The 19484-nt window shown below is 33.2% G+C and overlaps 3 protein-coding genes across 4 annotated transcripts; all 3 read right to left on the reverse strand.

Annotated features, from left to right (window-relative positions):
- Positions 1 to 1605: 1605 nt before the first annotated feature.
- On the reverse strand, positions 1606 to 5620 carry LOC114176459. 2 transcript variants are annotated; one of them, XM_028061505.1, is made up of 5 exons: positions 5525 to 5620; positions 4203 to 4343; positions 3545 to 3629; positions 3304 to 3384; positions 1606 to 2230 (listed from the first exon to the last, which is right to left on the reverse strand). In XM_028061505.1, the coding sequence occupies exons 2-5, from the start codon at positions 4326 to 4328 to the stop codon at positions 1863 to 1865; spliced, it is 660 nt and encodes a 219-aa protein (XP_027917306.1). In that variant the 5' UTR covers positions 4329 to 4343; positions 5525 to 5620; the 3' UTR covers positions 1606 to 1862. The 2 variants fall into 2 exon arrangements, with proteins under 2 accessions (XP_027917306.1, XP_027917304.1); XM_028061503.1 differs by having other exon boundaries at positions 4203 to 4355.
- A 2361-nt stretch (positions 5621 to 7981) lies between these two features.
- On the reverse strand, positions 7982 to 10647 carry LOC114178802 (polyubiquitin). Its single transcript, XM_028064901.1, has 2 exons — positions 10454 to 10647; positions 7982 to 9833 (listed from the first exon to the last, which is right to left on the reverse strand). Exon 2 carries the CDS (start codon positions 9831 to 9833, stop codon positions 8232 to 8234), a length of 1602 nt encoding a protein of 533 aa, XP_027920702.1. The 5' UTR covers positions 10454 to 10647; the 3' UTR covers positions 7982 to 8231.
- Positions 10648 to 15235: 4588 nt separating this feature from the next.
- LOC114178573 (MACPF domain-containing protein NSL1) lies at positions 15236 to 19189 on the reverse strand. The gene is made up of 7 exons (XM_028064567.1): positions 18669 to 19189; positions 17682 to 17920; positions 17367 to 17571; positions 17195 to 17269; positions 16913 to 17096; positions 16261 to 16433; positions 15236 to 16127 (listed from the first exon to the last, which is right to left on the reverse strand). The coding sequence occupies exons 1-7, from the start codon at positions 18933 to 18935 to the stop codon at positions 15441 to 15443; spliced, it is 1830 nt and encodes a 609-aa protein (XP_027920368.1). The 5' UTR covers positions 18936 to 19189; the 3' UTR covers positions 15236 to 15440.
- Positions 19190 to 19484: the final 295 nt, after the last annotated feature.

Genomic DNA, 19484 nt, shown 5'->3' on the forward strand with positions numbered 1-19484 from the left:
TTTCTTTATCAGAGGGAGATAGGGAGAAAAAAATAAAAAAAGATTTTTTGGTTTCGGAGTGGTTTTGCACTTTATTAAAGGACTTTTCCAAAGGTGACGAGAATTCTTCGCCGATCTTCACGGTGGAGTTTTGCTTGGGGACGATTGTATTTGCAAAAGCTAAACAAACATCGTGTTATTATGAATCATGTCAAAATTTCTTTCAAATGTAAAATAGAATTGTGTTCTGTTATGATGTGAAATAGAATAAATTATAATAAATTATATTTATAAAAATGTATTTAATATCCGATTGGAGGTAGATGTGTGATAAATATAAAATATAATTAACATTAAAAATAAATAATCATTCTCCTATAAGATTTTCACCGATAATTTTAATAGAAACACTTGTTAAAAGTTTTGCAAAACCTAAAACGAAATAAAAATACATATGACAACAATTATAACATAAATTGTCATGTATTTTATATACACAATAATGGGTGACAGTGGGCTAATTTGACGGATTTTAGCCTATCCCAAACCAAAAAAAAAACTTTAAAATGCAAGGTAACTTTTCTGACATGTTTCTAAACGATTGCTTATTTTAAATTATTATTTTGAATTAATAAACCTAATTACATTCAAAGAAGAAATAAAAAAGTTTAAACATAACTAATAAAATATTTGTTCAAAACAAAATACCAATTATACTTTTTTAATTTTAATTTTTCTAACAGTGGTTGTTAAGATTTTTTTATTAAAATTATAATTATTATTAATCATAATGGTTAAGTTCGTATATTTACTTAAATATTTAATTAGTAACCCTTATATTTACATACCTAATTATTATAAATTATCCTTGTAGCATTAAAGAGTATTTATTTTTTCATTTAATATTAAAAACATAGAATTCTTTTTGTAATGTAAATTTATACTATACAAGAGTGACTCTACATCATTGATCCACACAAACTATAGGTTATATGAGACGAGCCAACATGCATCTTCTTTACTTTTTGTATGGGTTTGCAGACACACCTTCATTGCCTATCCATATTGTCATTCCTAATAATTAAAATCCATATGAATTGTACATATATATAACCATGATAATAACTACTATATATAAAAGATACAACAAATATTATAAATCATCTTGAACTTTTTCTTTCTATTAATAAGAATTCTAAAATTATTGATGAAAATTAATTTTAACTACTTTTAAGTTATATTTTTATGCTTCTTGTTAGAAGTCCTACGTAGAGTAAAACTAAGAATATTTTATAATATATACGTAAGTACAAATCTTATCTTCAAATCGATTTTGTAAGATTAAATTAAATTTAAAGTTCAATTCTTAATATAATAATCATATGTGAGATGTTTATCCTAACAATGTTGTTATAGGACGACTTATCATCTATTAATGTCTAGTACCCCACTTATGCTCCTTCATGGCTATTTTCTCTCCTATTTATTTCTTTTGTAAACATATAGAATTTCATCAAAAATTCATTCAGTCCAGTTTTGACAACTAAGGCCCTAACAATGTGGTGCCAGCAGGGTTTCAAAGACATTACTAGGATTAAAATAATCCAACCATAGAAAGAACACAACTAAATGAATATAGCTCTTTCAGTACACAAAAAGAGGCCAGAAAGATGAGAAAAGAAAGGGTCCTTAAATCAGTGAACATTGTGCAGCTGAAGCAAATGACAATTTGAAAAATACAAACAAAATGTTAGACACAGAGAATACAAAAATTTATCATTCTTTTGCAACATAAAAGTCTTGCCCTATTCTTTCCTACGTAGTTAGGCCAGGGAGAATGTTAATTTTAAAAATTACACTATTAAAGGCGGGTATAGGAAACATTATTCCGTATGTTTTCTTCTCTTTGGTTTTCCTTCATGAGAATTGTCTGCGGACATAGAGGAAATGCCAGTGCTGTGACCATGTGAGGCCTCAGACAAGTTGAATTTAGATTTCAATTTAGATTTAGACTCGTGTCCTTTTTTTGAAATACTTGATGGCTCAGAAAATTCAGACAAGGAGCTTTTCTGTCTGCTACCTTTTGATGAAGCTGCACGTCCACCACTTTGCATAGGAAAGTACCGTGATGAAGTTGTCCCTGTGATTCCAGAAGAATTTCGATGCGCATGTCTTACTTTGGTTGAATTGAGGGTCTCAAGTTCTTTAGGATCAGGGTAATGGACGGTTGAAACTCGCATTGAAATCTTTGCTGCAGTAAAGCAAAAGAAATAACTTCTCTCAATACTTGAATTCAAAGGATACAAATTAAAAACCTATAAAAAATTAAAAGTGCTATTAAACACTCGCAAGAACCAGATTCTAGCAAGACAAAGTGACAAGAAAAGTAGTCAAATACAGCAAGGGAAAATCCAATCCAATATAAAAAGGGTGTGGGAAAGGGGGATGGGAACAAAATCGGGAGTGAGATCCACGTTGATTCACAGTTTCTGAAAAACATAGCTGTTGAGAAAGCTGCTGGTCAAGTTCAAAATCGAAAGTAAATCATTCGGCACTGTACTTACAATAGAACTTCCTGTTACATGAACATTGGACTTATATTCACATGCTTTTTGTAAGAAAAACATCAATTGAACAAAACAATCAAACCTCATAGTAGAGGTTTCATGGTTTACAAAAGGATAGAAACCAGACTAGAAATTCATGAAAATTATTAGCAAATTGAGATCGAGAAACGAGCTGGTTGGCCAGTTTAGCAAAAGTGATAAGGGTTGAATCTAGAAGTTTTTCAAAAGTTATTCAATGCAGCTTGTAAAAAATAATGAGAATTTTCATACTGATTTTATTATTTTAGAAGGTTAAACAAACACACCAAAATTTTTTAAAAGTAATTTTTGAAAGAAAAAAATGTGAAGCAAATGAACTCTTACTATCATAACTCGTTATGAAAAAAAAAATATGAGGTACTAACTCATGGGCGTTGCACCAAGTACATTCAACACCATTGTAAAAGTTATTCACTCAAACAACTCTTGATGTAAAACCAGGTACTACCTTGTCTAACATTTTCTTATGACTTGAGATTTTACCTCAACTAACAATAAAGCTCTATTGGAAAGCTTGGATAGTTCTCAAATAATTCTTACATTGAAATGACCAAAGAACAGCTATGTTCCCATCTTACAGTTCTTATAACTTGAGATTCTACCTCAAATAATAATAACAATGAAGCTCTTGCTCTGTGTGAGCCAGAATAATTCTCAAAATTCTTGTTGATATCCTTCATATGACATTAAACAAAAAACAAAATCTATGGATGCTTACCAATTTTTGGTTCTGTAGAGGAAACAAAAACTGTTTCATCTGGCTCCTGAGCAAAATAGTTTACAAAATCATATACCTTACCTGCCAACATAACATGAAAATTAAGGCACTTGTAGAAAGCAATCGTATTCATTTCCCCACACACACAAAAAAAAAAAAAACACCATTTTAGATATGCAAAACTTGAAAGTTGGGAACACAGATTAATGGTGTCACAGCACAGATGATTAATTTTATTTACCTGATGAACCCTCAAAGCTGGCAAGCTTACCACCATTATTAAGTGTGAGAAACAATTTCTGTCCATGTATGTCAGATAAAAAATCCTGGACAAAAACATCATACACACATCAAGCAAGACAACAATGACAATAATTAACACAACACCAAGCAGGACTCTTCCACCATCTAACTCCTAGATGGAAGGAAACACCACCAATACAGACACCAGCTCATTTGAATAAAACGCAACCTTAAAAAAAAACTTGACCAGTCTCCTATGATAAAGTAAGGGGGAAAATGTCAGCAAATGAATAGAGGTAATACACAGAAATGTATTTTTCCACACTCTTGAATGAGATCTAGCACAACAAAAATTAACATGAAACATGTACAGCAATTTTTAATCTCTAAACAAAATATAACACAATAAAAACTACGTTTAGTAGAGAGGCTTGATAAAAAAAAAAAAAAAAAAAAGAAACCTAATCGTTTGGACACTAAAGTCAATGCACTAATTTATATTTTTAACTTTATTTGACACTACACTTGATTTTTCACTTTTGTAATAACAATGATATCAATGCTTAGTAATTTTTCTTTTTCATTTAGTTGGCATCAGCAGTTAAGATTCAGTTCAAAACAAATAAAGAAACCAAAGGCATAAAGGACAAACTTACATTGGAAGAAGGCAACTTAAGAAACAAAAGTTCAGTTGAGTCAGTCAAGTCAACAAGAGCTTCATTACTGTCTTCCACATATTCTGCAGAAGGCCTGTAACCTTCTGCGCCCTCCAAATCAGCCATTGACAATAGCAGAGCCTAAAATAAACCCTAACCATATTTAAAGGAAACACAGAAGAAAGGAAGATAGAAAATCAAACACCGGAAACAGTAAACACATCTTCAGTTCAAATGCAGATAAACATATTCTGATGCCAAAGTGGGTTGGATTGTGAACACTAGTTGAGTCCATCAATGGAAAATTTAGTTCCACTACTTCCCTAACACATGTAAAATGGTTAGCCCAGTCAATTCAAACCGTCCCAAAAAACAATAAAGTGGAATGGCTAGTAGTCCGAAAATTTATCTCCGGATTAAATAATTTATGCTATAAATGCATGAATGCTCAAAAAATTTAAAAACTAAAATAATGACATAATAATTAACAAAAGGAGGCCAAAAGAACACTGATCATGACATGACCATAAACAGAAATGCAGTGTGGTAGATGAGATGACAGAAGCTAAGATCTCAGTTGCCCACGAGGGTTGCAATAGCTGTGAAACTGCCAGAGAAGAGAAGGTTTCAGAGATGGAGGGTGGGTGGCCGTACTTCAAAGTACAGAGAGGGTGGCTGGGCTTCAAAACAGAGATTGCTCAATGCTGGAAAATTGAATAGCAGTAGAAGGGTGGCAAAAGAGAGTTTTTCGCCAAACCATTATAATGTTTTATTTGATATTAAAAGAAACACGGTGATAATTACTAATAACAAACCCACAATCTTATGAAGTTCGTTTCACCAAAATTAACACCATGTTTACCAGCATCGCCTAGCATTCAAATATAGCTGTCAAGAGCAACTACAATTTACCAATTGTCACCAGATCACACAATGTAAACTGTTTGATAAATAATTGATTTTTAGAAATAACCGCTTTTGTATCTCAAAAACTCTATCAGCAAAACAAGCCATATCTCTAAACTAAGCTGAATCAAAGACACAAATCACTCTGAACCCTAGAGAAGAGAGACAGCATCACTGAATGCAAAAACAATAAAATCCACATAAACACAGTTCAATTTGATTTAATTTGGCGAATCTGATGCAAAATTTTGTAATGAGTAACGTAGTATACGAGTACTTGGCTAAGCAGGTAGTTGTATTTACTTTTCAACAACATTGTCTTGAAAAATTGAACTCAAAATATGCAGCGGAAGGCAAAGGGAGAAAAAACACGTTGCGTGGACGAAATATGAAGAATACAGAGTAGAACGAGTTACCGGAACGGCGCAGTTGCAGGATTCGTCGTCAAACAAAGATGGATGAAGCACCAAACAATGAAAGAAGCTGCTTCCCTGATTTAAGGCACAAATTTAAAATAGATAAAAACATAATTAGGGTGTTTCCCTGCATTTTTTCATATATAAGAAAATCATTCTATAGAATATGATATTAAATCTGAATAAATAAAACCGGTTTTATTTTTAATTTATTTTAAGATTTGTTCAATATACATATAAACTAAAATTAAAATGTATTAAAACAAGTTAAAAGAAAATTTGATAATTTGTTTGATTATATTATGATTTACGATTTAATAACTAAATATTCTTCAATTAATATTAAAACACTTATTTGTATAAAGATATATTTGAATGAGTGTGTTTTTTCAATAATATTTGAAAAAAAAATGTATGGAAAAATTAAAATTAGACTATTTGTATAAGTTAGCCTATCAAAATCTTATTATATATACCTATCTATATTTTTATTGTGAAGAAATTTACTTTCGATTTTTTTACAGTAATTCATAAACAAGGTTCTCTAGCCCTAACCTCACCATCCATATTTGGTATGCAACTTTCTTTATCAAATTTCTTGAAGCTTAGGATTGTGTTGGGAAAATGTAACTAGATGAATGATATGGGGTTACTAAATGTTCTTAAACATATTACAAAGTATCAATTGTTAAACGTAAATAAAAAACAAAAAATTGTAAACATTTTAAGTCAAAAGTAATAATATTCAATTATTTTATTATTAACTAAGAAAATTATATACATTTCAAGTGGAAAATTGTATAATTATATCATTTGTAAAAACTTCGAAAATAATTAAGAAAAAAATAATAATATTCAATTATTTTATTATTAATTAAGAAAATTATATACATTGTATAATTATATTATTTGGAAAGACTTCGAAAATAATTAAGAAAATTGTAGTGATTTTAAAAAAGTAATACTCAATTATTTTATTATTAAAAATCAGTTTATAAATGAAAAAATTATTTAATAAAAATCATTTTAAGATTATTTAAAACTTTCATTTACTATCTTTATATATTTTTTACTTTATATTTTACTTTTTTAAGAGTGGAGTAGTCACAGAACTTCTTTATATATTTTTTACTTTATATTTTATTTTTTGAAGAGTGGTTTATATATTTTTTACTTTATATTCTCTTTTTTTTTAAGAATGGAGTAGTCACAGAACTCCTCGCAGGTGAGGGTATGGGAGTTTGCATTTAAAGTTAAAGGCTCAAGGTAAGGTAAATCTCGGTTCAATTAGATTGCAAATATGTGTTATGATGTATTATGATCGTTTATTAAATTTCTTTATCTGTAAGTAAAACATGTGAAAAATAAAGCTCTAAAAGATAATTGTGAGATAAGAAAATGGTTAATCAAGACTATGATCGTTTATTAAAATTCTCTGTTTATAAGTAAAATAACATGTGAAAAATAAAGCTCTAAAGGATAACTGTGAGATAAGAAAATGGTTAATTAAGACTATGATCGTTTATTAAAATTCTGTCTATAAGTAAAACAACATGTGAAAAATAAAACTCTAAAAGATAATTGTGAGATAGAAAAATTTATAACCAAGACGAGGAAAACTAATATTATTTTTATACAATTTAATTTAGGGTTAAATATGTTTTTAGTCCCTTAACTTTTAGTGAATTTTGGAATTAGTCCATTTTGAAACTTTTAACCAATTTAGTCTTTCATCTTTTGAAATACGTGGATTTAGTCCTTTTAATCAAATTTTGTTAAGTTTATTTGACATTTCAAAATACAATCTTAAAACAACTCAAATACAATCTTAAAATGTATACGAATGCGTACGAAACATCAAATAAACCTAATAAAATTTGATTAAAAAGACTAAATCCACGTATTCCGAAAGATGAAGGACTAAATTGGTCCAAAATTTCAAAATGGACTAATTCCAAAATTCACTGAAAGTTAAGGGACCAAAAACATATTTAACCCTTTAATTTATATGGTTGAAATTGAATGGCTAATAGTTAAATCATTATTATGTAATTTACTCTGTTACTTTAATAAATATATATATTCAAAATCTAAACAAATTCCAAAAAAAATAGTGCTAATAGTAGTAATATATCATTTTAATCTAATAATCTAATAATTAAACATATTTTAAAATATTAAATTACTAGGCCTTTTTTTTTAAATTCTGTTGTTTAAACCATATCGGTATGTTTGAAAAAGAGTTTTTCAATCCAACGAATAAAGAATTAAATTGCACTAGGCCTACTCAGATAGTCAAAAACATGATAAACCTCAGATATTTTTATTACATCCCAACATAAAATTCATTATTTGTTAGATTGAAGATTGAAGGATGAACTTATCTACATATAAAGTCAATTTTGTTTAGAAATAAAAAATAACACGTGAAATTTAATAGCAAGTAATAACAACGTATGCAGAGCTAAAACACAATCATTTAGCACAAGATAATGAAAGTACTACATTCATCAAACAGGATAGCAAATTGTCCAAATTCAAGGCAGCTATGACCCGAGTCGGCACAATTTCGGATAGTTCAGGAAATAAAAAAAGAAAAAAGAAAAAAGGGGATAGTTCAGGAACATAAAAAAAAAAAAAAAAAAGAGCGGCTACACGTCCACATAATTCACCAAATCAACAAGGGACCTTGATAACATAATCAAATTTAAAAGCCACCACGAAGACGCAATACGAGGTGAAGGGTGGACTCTTTCTGAATGTTGTAATCAGCAAGAGTCCTACCATCCTCCAATTGCTTCCCAGCAAAGATCAACCTCTGCTGATCTGGTGGGATTCCTTCCTTGTCCTGGATTTTTGCCTTGACGTTATCAATTGTATCTGAGCTTTCAACCTCCAAAGTTATAGTCTTTCCTGTTAAAGTCTTCACAAAGATCTGCATTCCTCCCCTCAGGCGAAGGACAAGATGAAGAGTGGACTCCTTCTGAATGTTGTAATCAGCCAGAGTACGTCCATCCTCAAGCTGCTTTCCAGCAAAAATCAACCTTTGCTGATCTGGAGGAATGCCCTCCTTGTCCTGTATCTTTGCCTTCACATTGTCAATCGTGTCTGAACTCTCGACCTCCAAAGTAATAGTTTTTCCAGTAAGAGTCTTGACAAAAATCTGCATTCCACCACGGAGTCGCAAGACAAGATGGAGAGTTGACTCTTTCTGAATGTTATAATCTGCCAAGGTTCGGCCATCTTCTAGTTGCTTTCCGGCAAATATGAGCCTCTGCTGGTCTGGTGGGATACCCTCCTTGTCTTGAATCTTGGCCTTCACATTGTCTATGGTGTCAGAGCTTTCCACCTCAAGGGTGATGGTCTTTCCAGTGAGGGTCTTGACAAAGATTTGCATACCACCACGAAGACGCAGCACCAAGTGTAGGGTAGACTCCTTTTGGATGTTGTAATCAGCCAAGGTTCGACCGTCTTCAAGTTGCTTTCCAGCAAAGATGAGCCTCTGTTGGTCTGGTGGAATTCCCTCCTTGTCTTGAATCTTAGCCTTGACATTGTCTATGGTGTCAGAGCTTTCCACCTCGAGGGTGATGGTCTTTCCGGTGAGGGTCTTGACAAAGATTTGCATACCACCACGCAGACGCAGCACCAAGTGTAGGGTAGACTCCTTTTGGATGTTGTAATCGGCCAAGGTTCGGCCATCTTCAAGTTGCTTTCCAGCAAAGATGAGCCTCTGTTGGTCTGGTGGAATACCCTCTTTGTCTTGAATCTTGGCCTTAACGTTGTCAATGGTGTCTGAGCTTTCTACCTCAAGTGTGATTGTCTTTCCAGTGAGGGTCTTCACAAAAATTTGCATACCACCACGGAGACGAAGCACCAAATGCAGGGTAGACTCTTTCTGAATGTTGTAATCGGCAAGGGTTCGGCCATCCTCAAGCTGTTTTCCAGCAAAAATGAGCCTTTGCTGGTCTGGTGGGATACCCTCTTTGTCCTGAATCTTAGCCTTGACATTGTCAATGGTGTCAGAGCTTTCCACTTCAAGAGTGATTGTCTTTCCCGTCAATGTCTTCACAAAGATTTGCATTCCACCACGGAGACGGAGCACAAGGTGGAGAGTGGACTCCTTTTGAATGTTGTAATCAGCAAGGGTTCGACCATCCTCAAGCTGTTTGCCAGCAAAAATGAGACGTTGCTGGTCCGGTGGGATTCCTTCCTTGTCTTGAATCTTAGCTTTTACGTTATCAATGGTATCTGAGCTCTCTACTTCGAGAGTGATGGTCTTACCGGTGAGAGTCTTAACGAAGATTTGCATCTAGACGATACAATAAGATCAAGATAACAAAATAATCAGCCACCAATTTCTTAACCACAACAATTACAATGAGTAAACACGAGAGAGTAAAAAGACAGCACAAAGCAAAAGATCGAAACGTGAAATTAGACACGTCTAACATATATGAAAACTGAAAAAGTAGTTCAAGAAACCCTCTTAAGGAATCAATAAACCCTAGTAAGAAAAAAAACACATGGACCGGTCTACAACATACACGAACTAAAACCAGCACAAAAAAGAAGGTAAAGCAATGAAAACACGAGACCCAGATAACTGTATTTCAATCAATAAATCAATCAAATAGATATCCCAAACGGAAGAGAAAACACCTCTGAACAAATCTAAATTACAAGAGACTTCTCAGGATTACACAGTACAGAATACTTATCGCAGATCTAATAAATTAAATATGTAATTTCATAAAATCACCTCACGATCGCTTCAACGAACCAATAATTTGAAACAAATCAAAGTAATAATAAAGAAAAGATTCAAAGAACAAAAAACCAGATCAAAATCAAAGGGCAATCGTTTATAAGAAAGAATAAAAACCCTACAATCCGAAATTTAATCGAAAATAGAAGAGTTGGAAAAGGTACCTTGAAACGGTGAGCTAGGGTTTTCTTCTTCTGCTACAATTCGAACGAGAGTTGTGTTGGGATGGGAATAGGATAATTCAAGCGTGGTGTGGGCTTGGCTTTTTATAACAAAATGAAGCATTCGTTTCGTCACGCAACGGTATCTTGTTCAATCACATTGTGACACGTGGAAGAATTGAGACCGCGAATTGAAGCAACCCGTGTTGACACGGCAACGTTTGGCATGAATCTATTTCGGCAACTAATGAGATTTCCAACAACTTCCAAAATCTGTTGGCTATCACCGCCTCCGATTTTAGAAAAGGTATATTGAATTTAATCTAAAAATAAATTAAAAATCAGTTAATATTTTTTGTCAAACATATCACGATTTGTTTTTATATATCTCATTTTCTCTCAATTACAGTTATCTAAATTGATATTTTATATATTACATCATAAATATTGACTAAATAATTCATTTATTTTCTCTCTGGGTTCACCATTTTGCAAGTTTAGAGATGGATCCCTTGCCTGAGCTCGGCTTTGGAAAAGTTATCTTGCAAGAAAAGAAATTAAATTACTTGTATTCCGTGCTATACTTTTTAAGGTAAATGCTGAATTGAATTAGAAAGGAGAGATTTTTTTTACTCCTTTTTTTTTTAATTCATAATAGACATAATTATCAATTTGACATTTTAGATAATTTTCAAAGGCCATCTATTATTTTTTATTGGTATGAACATTTTTTGTTTCACCCCTCTTTTCACTTTTTTTTCCTCTGTTTAAAGAAAAAGGCTCGTAAATATTATTATTATAACTGGATGTAGAGGACTTTGACATCAAGAATAAAATAAAGTAAACAATATCCATTCTAGAAAAACTTTCATACAAAAATTTGTTTCTAAAACAATACATATACCCTTACACTTTTCTTTCCTACGAGAACATCATACTTTGCAAAATAATTATTCAAATAATACAGTTTATTATAGAAATTCAGGATTTAGTTTCTCAATAATTAAGTTCTAAATGATTAATGTAATTTTTCAAAAAAAAAAAATAGGAAAATCTAATTATCAAAATAGATTTTAATTTTGCTTATTTAAAAATGAAAGGTAAAGAATTGTAAAATTAAAAAAAAAAGTTATTTGAAAAATAAAATTGTAAAAAAAAAATATATTTCAAGAAATAAAATTTCAGAAATATAAATGTACTGAGGAAATAATATTTAGAAAAATAAATATATTAAAAAAAAATAATTGATGAAACTAATTATTTAAAAAATAATTATCTAAAATATATTATAATTTAAAAAATAATTATTTAGAGAAGTAATTATTCTAAGAAGTAATTGATTGAAAAATACAAATGTGATAATTCAATTTGTTAGATAAATAAATATTTAAAGAGGTGATTATTTAATTTAATGTTGAATTAAAAAATGTAATATTAATAGATATTTATTCATAAATAAAATACAGATTAAGTAAATGTAAAAATAAAATTTTAAATAAAAATAATCTTCTAAGTTAATTTCCAAATTTTGTATTTATATAATTACAAAATTTATTTTTTATTATACACATATTTATTAAAACAATTATAATTATAATAATATTATTATTATTATAGAAAAATAATAAGTTAATTGTACTAGAATGTTGATTTCACACCTAGCTAAAAGATAGGTTAAGAGTTTTGTGCTGCTACTGCAACGATCAATCTACTTATGTCTTATTTTGAATTTTGAGAGAATTTCTTGTATAATTGGTCTGTGTTCTTTTTTGTATTCTTTATTATCAAAGGAGTCTTGTATTTATTGAAAATTGAAATTTTCTTTAGACTTTGATCAGAGGCTCGCTCTAGTATTCTTAGTAGTCTCAACTTCATATAAGGTATTGTCTTTTTTGAGGTGTGAAACTTTTGTGATAGCCTATGAGTAGGTATTTGAAAAAAATGGTATTTTGACACTTTTGATCGTGCCTATGTGTCACTTATGAACTTGATTTTCCATTTTTGTTTTGCATTGCTCACATGTATGATTGGGGCTAAAGGATTTCGTCTTTGGCAAAGAAAACACTTTTAAAAATGGTGAAAAGTTGGGCATTCCTTCATCTTCTCTAAGGCGTTCCTTCGTCTTCTCCAGCACAGTCCTTCGTTCACTTTTTGCACCCAGGTGGTTTGTGTATCGTCTTTGTCTTCCTTCATAAATGGGTAGGGCATTTGCGCATTTTTGACTGTGGCGCGTTACAGGGTATTAAGTTCCTCACGAAATTGGAAGCATTGCTTGTTGTTTAAGTGCGGGTTTCATCTCCTTCACATTTCTCGTTTGATTTTTTCGTGGATGTGTCATGTGTGCACTGTATCGTGGGTTCATATTTCTCGTCCGATTTTTTGTGCGTGTGTCTTGCCTTCTGTCCCAAAAAAAGTCACAACCCCAACTTAAATTACTTTGTTATTGACAATAATAATTAAATTGAAGTGTTTATGAATCCTAAGTATGAAGTGTCTTCACTGTTATGTCAAAAAGAAATTCCACTACAGCTACTGTCAAACATATGTGGAGAGTCCGATGCAAATAAGTGAAGAGTTGCGAATGACTTTTTGAATAAGATTTCAAAAACTTAGAAATGGGCCATAGTAATTAGTTTCAAGTGTTCATGAAGCCCGACTAATGAAGTGTCTTCACCATTGTCCAAAAAAAAAATTCCACTATAGCTTTCAAATATATGTGGGAAGCCTGATGCAAATAACTGGGAGCTACGAAGGACTTTTTGAACAAGATTTCAAAGATTTGGAAAATTACACATTAGTGAAGGCACTTCATTAGTCGGGACAAAAGTGAAGGCACATCATTACTTGATGTTCATAAACACTTGAAACTAATTATTATGGTCCATTTGAATTACATCTAATATGATTTGTGTAATTTTTCATGTTTTTGAAAACTTGTTCCAAAATGTCATTCACAGCTCCCCACATATTTGCACTGGACTTCCCACATATGTTTGACAACTACAATGAATTTTTTTTTGGGACAACAATGAAGGCACTTCATTGTTAGGGTTCATAAACACTTGAAACTAATTAATATAATTCATTTGAAGTACATCTAAGATGGTGTGTGTAATTTTTTAAATTTTTGAAATATTGTTCAAAAAGTCATTTGCGGCTCCCGCTTATTTGCACTAGGCTTCTTACATATGTTTGACAGCAAGTGCAGTAGAATTTTTTTTTGCATAGTAGTGCAGGCACTTCATACTTAAGGTTTATAAACACTTTAATTTAATTATTATTGTCAATAACAAAGTAATTTAAGTTGGTGTTGTGGTATTTTTTGGGATAGAAGGCAAGGCAGACCCATAAAAAAATCGAACGAGAAATATGAACCACCGATACAATGCACGCACAACACACCCATGGAAAATCAAATAAAAAATGTGAAGGAGATGAAACCTACACTTAAACAGCATATAATCCTTTTAATTTCGCAAGAAGGAACTCAATGCCCTATAATACCCTATACTAAAAAATGTGCAAATGTCCTACCAATTTACGAAGGAAAAGAAAGACGAAGACAACACAAACCACTAATAAAAGAAGCATCAATAAATGCACAGAGTAAACAAAGGAATGTCCTGAAAAAATAAGGAATACCCAGCTTTTCACCGTTTTTAAACATGTTTTCTTAGCCAAAGACAAAAACCTTTGGCCTCATCACATATGTGAGTATTGCAAAAAAATTGAAAAATCAAATTGATAAATAACACGTAGGTGCGATCAAAAGTGTGTGAAAAATATCATTTTCCATTCTTATATCACTCACCGGCTCACATCTCCCTCGTCATTAGTAATCACCGCCTCACCTTTACCCTACCTTACTTTTTCACCGCCGGCACCGAATGCCCACTCATATATTAACTCCGGAACTGAGGTCCAAGCCTTTCTCATTCCACACACAATCAATATTAAACTATTGATCATGGAAAGATTGAGGCTTATGAATTCGAACAATTTTCTCCAAGCGAATCTTTAATCCAGACAACAAAAAAGAAGAAAACTTAAGGCCATGGATTCAGATACACTCACCCAGCCAACAGAGAATAAAAAACCTCCAAATAATCTTCCAATTGTTCTTCTTGTGTTAATCTTGATAACTCCGTTATTGGATCATCATACACACTATCATCAAATCGGCATGCTACATCTTGTAAAATTTGTTGCGAAGACTTATTCTTGAGTTCAGGTTGGTGTATGTAACGTCGCTGCCAAGAGACTGCTTTTCCAACCATGGACAACAACAACAATTTTTCTCGTTGATCCACCAGAGTAGATTTCAATTCCTTAACCCTCCAGTCATGAAAGTTTGTTCCATCAAAAGATGGAAAATTGAAGGTGTACACGTTCAAGAATTGAAGAAAAAACGTCTGAAGATTCTTGGATATACAATGACGAGACGACCCAAATTCAATACAACTAAAGAAGGTACTAAACCTTCAACTGATTGCTGAAACATTATTAATTTTTGTTGAGTAACATCTTGAGATGCCAACATATCTGACGATGTCTGTTGCGAACATCGGAGGAACTCGACAGTGAACACGTTTCCCCATGGAAATCGTCCAGTAACAGTGCTCCCTTTCTCATGTTAACATGAATATAACAAAGTTATCTTTGACTAGAAAAAACAGAACCTTTTCATTTTCAAAAACTTTCTCAAAAGAAACTGAGTCAAACACGCAGATTCCTTGTCTAGAATTCACTAGCCTGCTACGGTAAGCAAGAGTTGACAGCATAAAATGATTCCCCATTCCAAATACTATTATTTATTATTGAAGGCATTTTGCACCAAAACAAAGTCAGAAAACCATAATCCACCAACAAACAATCAACTAACATTGCCATACTCAGGCCACTTAGCACGAGATGACACTCCCCCCATATATATCTATTTTTTTCTTCAAATAAATGGTATAAGATATTTACAAGAAAACAATAACTTGTGCTAGAGAAGAGATTCTTCCGACAATATAGTCAACAACGAATACTTTGCCTTGATTGAGATTCTACCACCCTCTACACACAACTTTGCCCCAGTGACCACCCAGTACCCTGGTTGATCCTCAGGGCCCCTAACCATTTCCTTTGTGTCCACTAAACTCAGCATTTTTGGAGCTCTTGCTGGCACAGGTGGTCCAGCATGATATATTGCTGAGTTTATTTCAACTTTAGTAGGCTTCTCTGCTGACTGCAATTCCTTGCTAAGCCTAGTACTCATCAATGCTGAGAAGAATCCTGACTTTCTAGACGATGTTGAAGGTCCATCCCATTCTGATCTGCGAATTGTCGCAGATGCTACTGTGGAGAATCCAAGTCTCAAGAAAAGAACTTTCTTCATTCCCATAACCTTAACTTCAAACCACGCTTTTGTCACAATGGCTGTGGACTCGTCCATCCGGGAGCTACTGTACTTCACAGGTGCTGTGTGGACATGGGAAAACATGCTCCATTTCACAGGCTCATAGTACCCTCGGTCATCTGCTTCATCAACGGGATCATAACCATGATCATCTGAAATTTCAAGGGCTCCTGGAACCTCTGAAAGATGCTGCAGATGGATTGCCAGATGGTCATTTTTCTTGCCTTCCAAGTATAAACGGATACCTGTCACAGGCCGGTTTCCAGAATCAACCTGCTTAATCAAAATGCGTTAGTTACTTTTGTTTTTCGCTAATTTACAACTTATTTGGACACATAAGCACAGATCTTTAGATTAATTTATAGAAACAACTTGCTCTTGTTATACTTATGAACAAATTAATTACCTTCATGATGTTAACGTAAAGCTTTGGTCCCATGAGAGTGAACTGAAGTGATGGAGACATGCTCTTCTTATACTTATGGCCGAATCCAAGAGGTAGATCACCATACATTGGTGCCCATTGCCGAGGCAACTGAAATTCTAGAAATTGATGAAGCTCTTCTATTTCAGGTTTATCTGTTCGAAACAGGAAACTGTTAAAACACGTGTACCAGATAAGGCATAAAATTAGGTACTTGCGGTTTATGGAACAAAGACACAAAGCATAGGTTAGTTCTTCTCGTGAGAGAAAACTTTCTTTTGATACACTCCATGCATACATTTGAGTATATGAATGCATCTCAAAATTAGGTAAGCTTGATCTGGTTTTATGTGTATTTATGTCATGAATCCAACAGTCATTTAAATAACCCTGAAACCACTGTTTTGTGTCTTCTTATTCTCATGCCATAGGCCACATCTTCTTCGGATTTACATGATAATGATAGAGTTTTACTTCCATGAGATATCTTGATGAAGAAATTTAGAAATCAAGTGAAATGTTGATTTAAACAAAAGTTTCCTCAAAAGTGGCAAGTAACAACCGAAATTTCTAAGGAAAAACGTCCAAGATAATAACAGGTTGCAAAGAAACCAAAGTTGCTGGTGTCACTCACATCTAAGATACAAATTCACAGCGTGACTTAAAAATCCATTGCCTGGAACAGAATTGAGAAGGGAAGTGATAGGCACCAAAGACATTGATATGACATTAGGACACTTTGATATGGTTGAAAGCCACTTGTTGTAAGATTGACCATTATCAATACCCCCTCTTCGAACAGAAATGCTCACAACATCCTGCAAAGTCATTTATATGACAAGTTCAACTTTGTCAGATACAGCTGAAATGATGAAAATTTCAACGTTCTCGTAACACAGAACAGAAATATACTAACATCATTCTTGGAGTGACTTCTCACGACTGGCCTGCCAGCAGTAGGGTTAGGTTTGTTCTTGTGCCCTTGATTACCCTGTAGACATGATTACAGATATATTTAGACAACTTTTAGATTTCCATTTCCATTCACATTTTCCAAGGACAAGCATATTTATTGTTTTCATCTTTACCTTTGATTTTCTTGATTTGTCAACAGGATTGACATTAGAACTTTGATTTGAAACCTCAGAAAACCTCTCGTCAGCTAATTGCTTTAGCAACTTCTGCACTTCAGTCGACGTTAAATCTGAGTTTTTTGTCTGTTTGATATGTACCACATCCTTGCCTCCCATCTGCACCCCAACTATTACATGGGTACCATATTTTTCGATGAACCTGAAGAATCACAAATTATATGTTCATGGCCGTCAAAAAAACAAAGCTCTTTAATATTGAATACTGTTAACGAGAAGAAAATGAAGAACAACAATAATGATAACACTTACTCGGCAAGTGCTGCGGGGTTCCATGAACAAGGCACTTCTTTTTTCACATTTTCAGAAAGGGTTATGTTGGTTCTATCTAATTCGACATTATATAATGTTATGAACCATCCATCGTAGGCAAGGTTTTCAGTAGAAGCTGCGTCTGTAGCCCAGCATTTTTTCATGTTGAACATAGCATTGAATTGGCCACTTGGAATCTTACCGGACAAGGATAACTGTTTGTTGAAATGCTCAGACATCTGCATCGAAGCAAATTAATGGAAATTCAGACTTTCTCGTTTTACAACATCTAGTCATAGGAATGAACCCAAGATTCCACAAACACAAAAGTCAACTTTGCTCTTAGAAGTACAACTGAGTAGAAGTAAAAAAATAGCTTTTCGTTAGGTAAAGAAGTCCATACAAACTTGCTTCTGAGATAATTTGTAAATGCTAAGTCAGCTCTCTTCAACTCCAATTTTAACCCAAATCAAATTTTTAAATCAAAAGACTGATCTAATTCATGTTTGTAAAAGTCCAAACACGGCACCAAAAAATGTTTAGTTCTCAAAAGTCAAAAGAATACCGATGAATCAAGTTTTCGATTAAAAAACAAAATTTCAGTAACCCAATTTCAAAATGCACACATCCATCCACCCCTTATGAAGCAAGAATCCCAAACAATTATCAGTAGCAGCTACTAATGAACATCAAGATTTCGAGTTATTTCATGGTCATTATGCCAGGCAAATGTGTGGCGATATTGCAAGACAGTCAAAATAGTGGCTGTGGACCGTGTCTTTCAAAACCTTGATCAAAATTCAGTTCTGGCAACAGCATAATTAAAAACATGGAAGAGAGCTTCTTCATGAAAAACAAAAACTCAACCAGAGATGGAGAACAACGACCAAATTACAACTGGTCAAACATTAAATACAGTATCATAGTTACTCTTGACACTGCAGAATATATCGATGGATGTTGTCGGTGATGTTATGATGTAAATACCTGATTGAATGGGAGCACATCAGAGTGAAACCTGGTGCGTTCACCCTTGTCACACTTGATGGAGTTGGGAACATCGTCCACAACAACCCCACCGGGAAAAACAAGGTCTCTAGTGTGTGATGAATCAATCTCGATCAATCTAGATTTACAAACGGAGAATCTTATATCTCTGCAAAGATCGTACCCTTGACCAATCACCTTCACTGCTTTCTCTGCGGCCATCTGGGGATCCAAGACCGCAATGCTCACGTTGATCATGCCCATCATTCCTCACCAGGTGTAGAGTGATGATTCAACTGTGTGGTTGTTTGTCTTGCCTCACTCTTTGGTCATGGATCACAATAAGAAGAGTTAAGGAGAAGAAGAACGAGTCTTTTAAGTGATTGTTGACTTGACTACGCTGTTCTTGTTCCTGCAATACGCAACGTTTCAAAGGGTGTTGTTGTTCTACGCGGGGCATTTTTTTTTTTTCTCTTTGGGTGGTTCTGGGAGCGTAAAAGGGACAGGTTGGTTCGTGTTCAAAGATTGGACCATCGAGGAAGGTGACAAGCGAGTGGGAACGAGGAATGAGAGAAAGCATAAAATGGCGGCTCCGTGTCTCTCCGTCCTCCACGTGGCACCTTTTTTCATGGTAAATAACGATGCAAACCACGTTGTGTTTTGTTAAGTGGAACTGGTCGTTGCATATGGGTTTGTTGACTTGACTTGACAACTAAATATGTTTTAACAAATGAAAAAGAATTAATTACACTCATTTGGCAATTCCTAGAAATTCAATCATTTTGTCGTAACCTGAGATAAAGGTGTCTTCGTTTT

Source organism: Vigna unguiculata, chromosome 3 (assembly GCF_004118075.2).
Source record: "Vigna unguiculata cultivar IT97K-499-35 chromosome 3, ASM411807v1, whole genome shotgun sequence".
NCBI lineage: Eukaryota > Viridiplantae > Streptophyta > Magnoliopsida > Fabales > Fabaceae > Vigna > Vigna unguiculata.

Bases quoted from the DNA above. Each gene is read 5' to 3' on its own strand.
- LOC114176459 (XM_028061505.1), bottom strand. From the start codon at position 4,328: ATGGCTGATTTGGAGGGCGCAGAAGGTTACAGGCCTTCTGCAGAATAT. The intron at 3,385-3,544 runs GTAAATAAAATT...TTATGTTGGCAG, and splicing joins CAGCTTTGAGGGTTCATCAG to GTAAGGTATATGATTTTGTA. The intron at 2,231-3,303 runs GTAAGCATCCAT...GCTTTACTGCAG, and splicing joins CTCTACAGAACCAAAAATTG to CAAAGATTTCAATGCGAGTT.
- LOC114178802 (XM_028064901.1), bottom strand. From the start codon at position 9,833: ATGCAAATCTTCGTTAAGACTCTCACCGGTAAGACCATCACTCTCGAA.
- LOC114178573 (XM_028064567.1), bottom strand. From the start codon at position 18,935: ATGATGGGCATGATCAACGTGAGCATTGCGGTCTTGGATCCCCAGATG. The intron at 17,572-17,681 runs GTAAGTGTTATC...GTGATTCTTCAG, and splicing joins AACCCCGCAGCACTTGCCGA to GTTCATCGAAAAATATGGTA. The intron at 17,270-17,366 runs GTAAAGATGAAA...TCATGTCTACAG, and splicing joins ACAAATCAAGAAAATCAAAG to GGTAATCAAGGGCACAAGAA.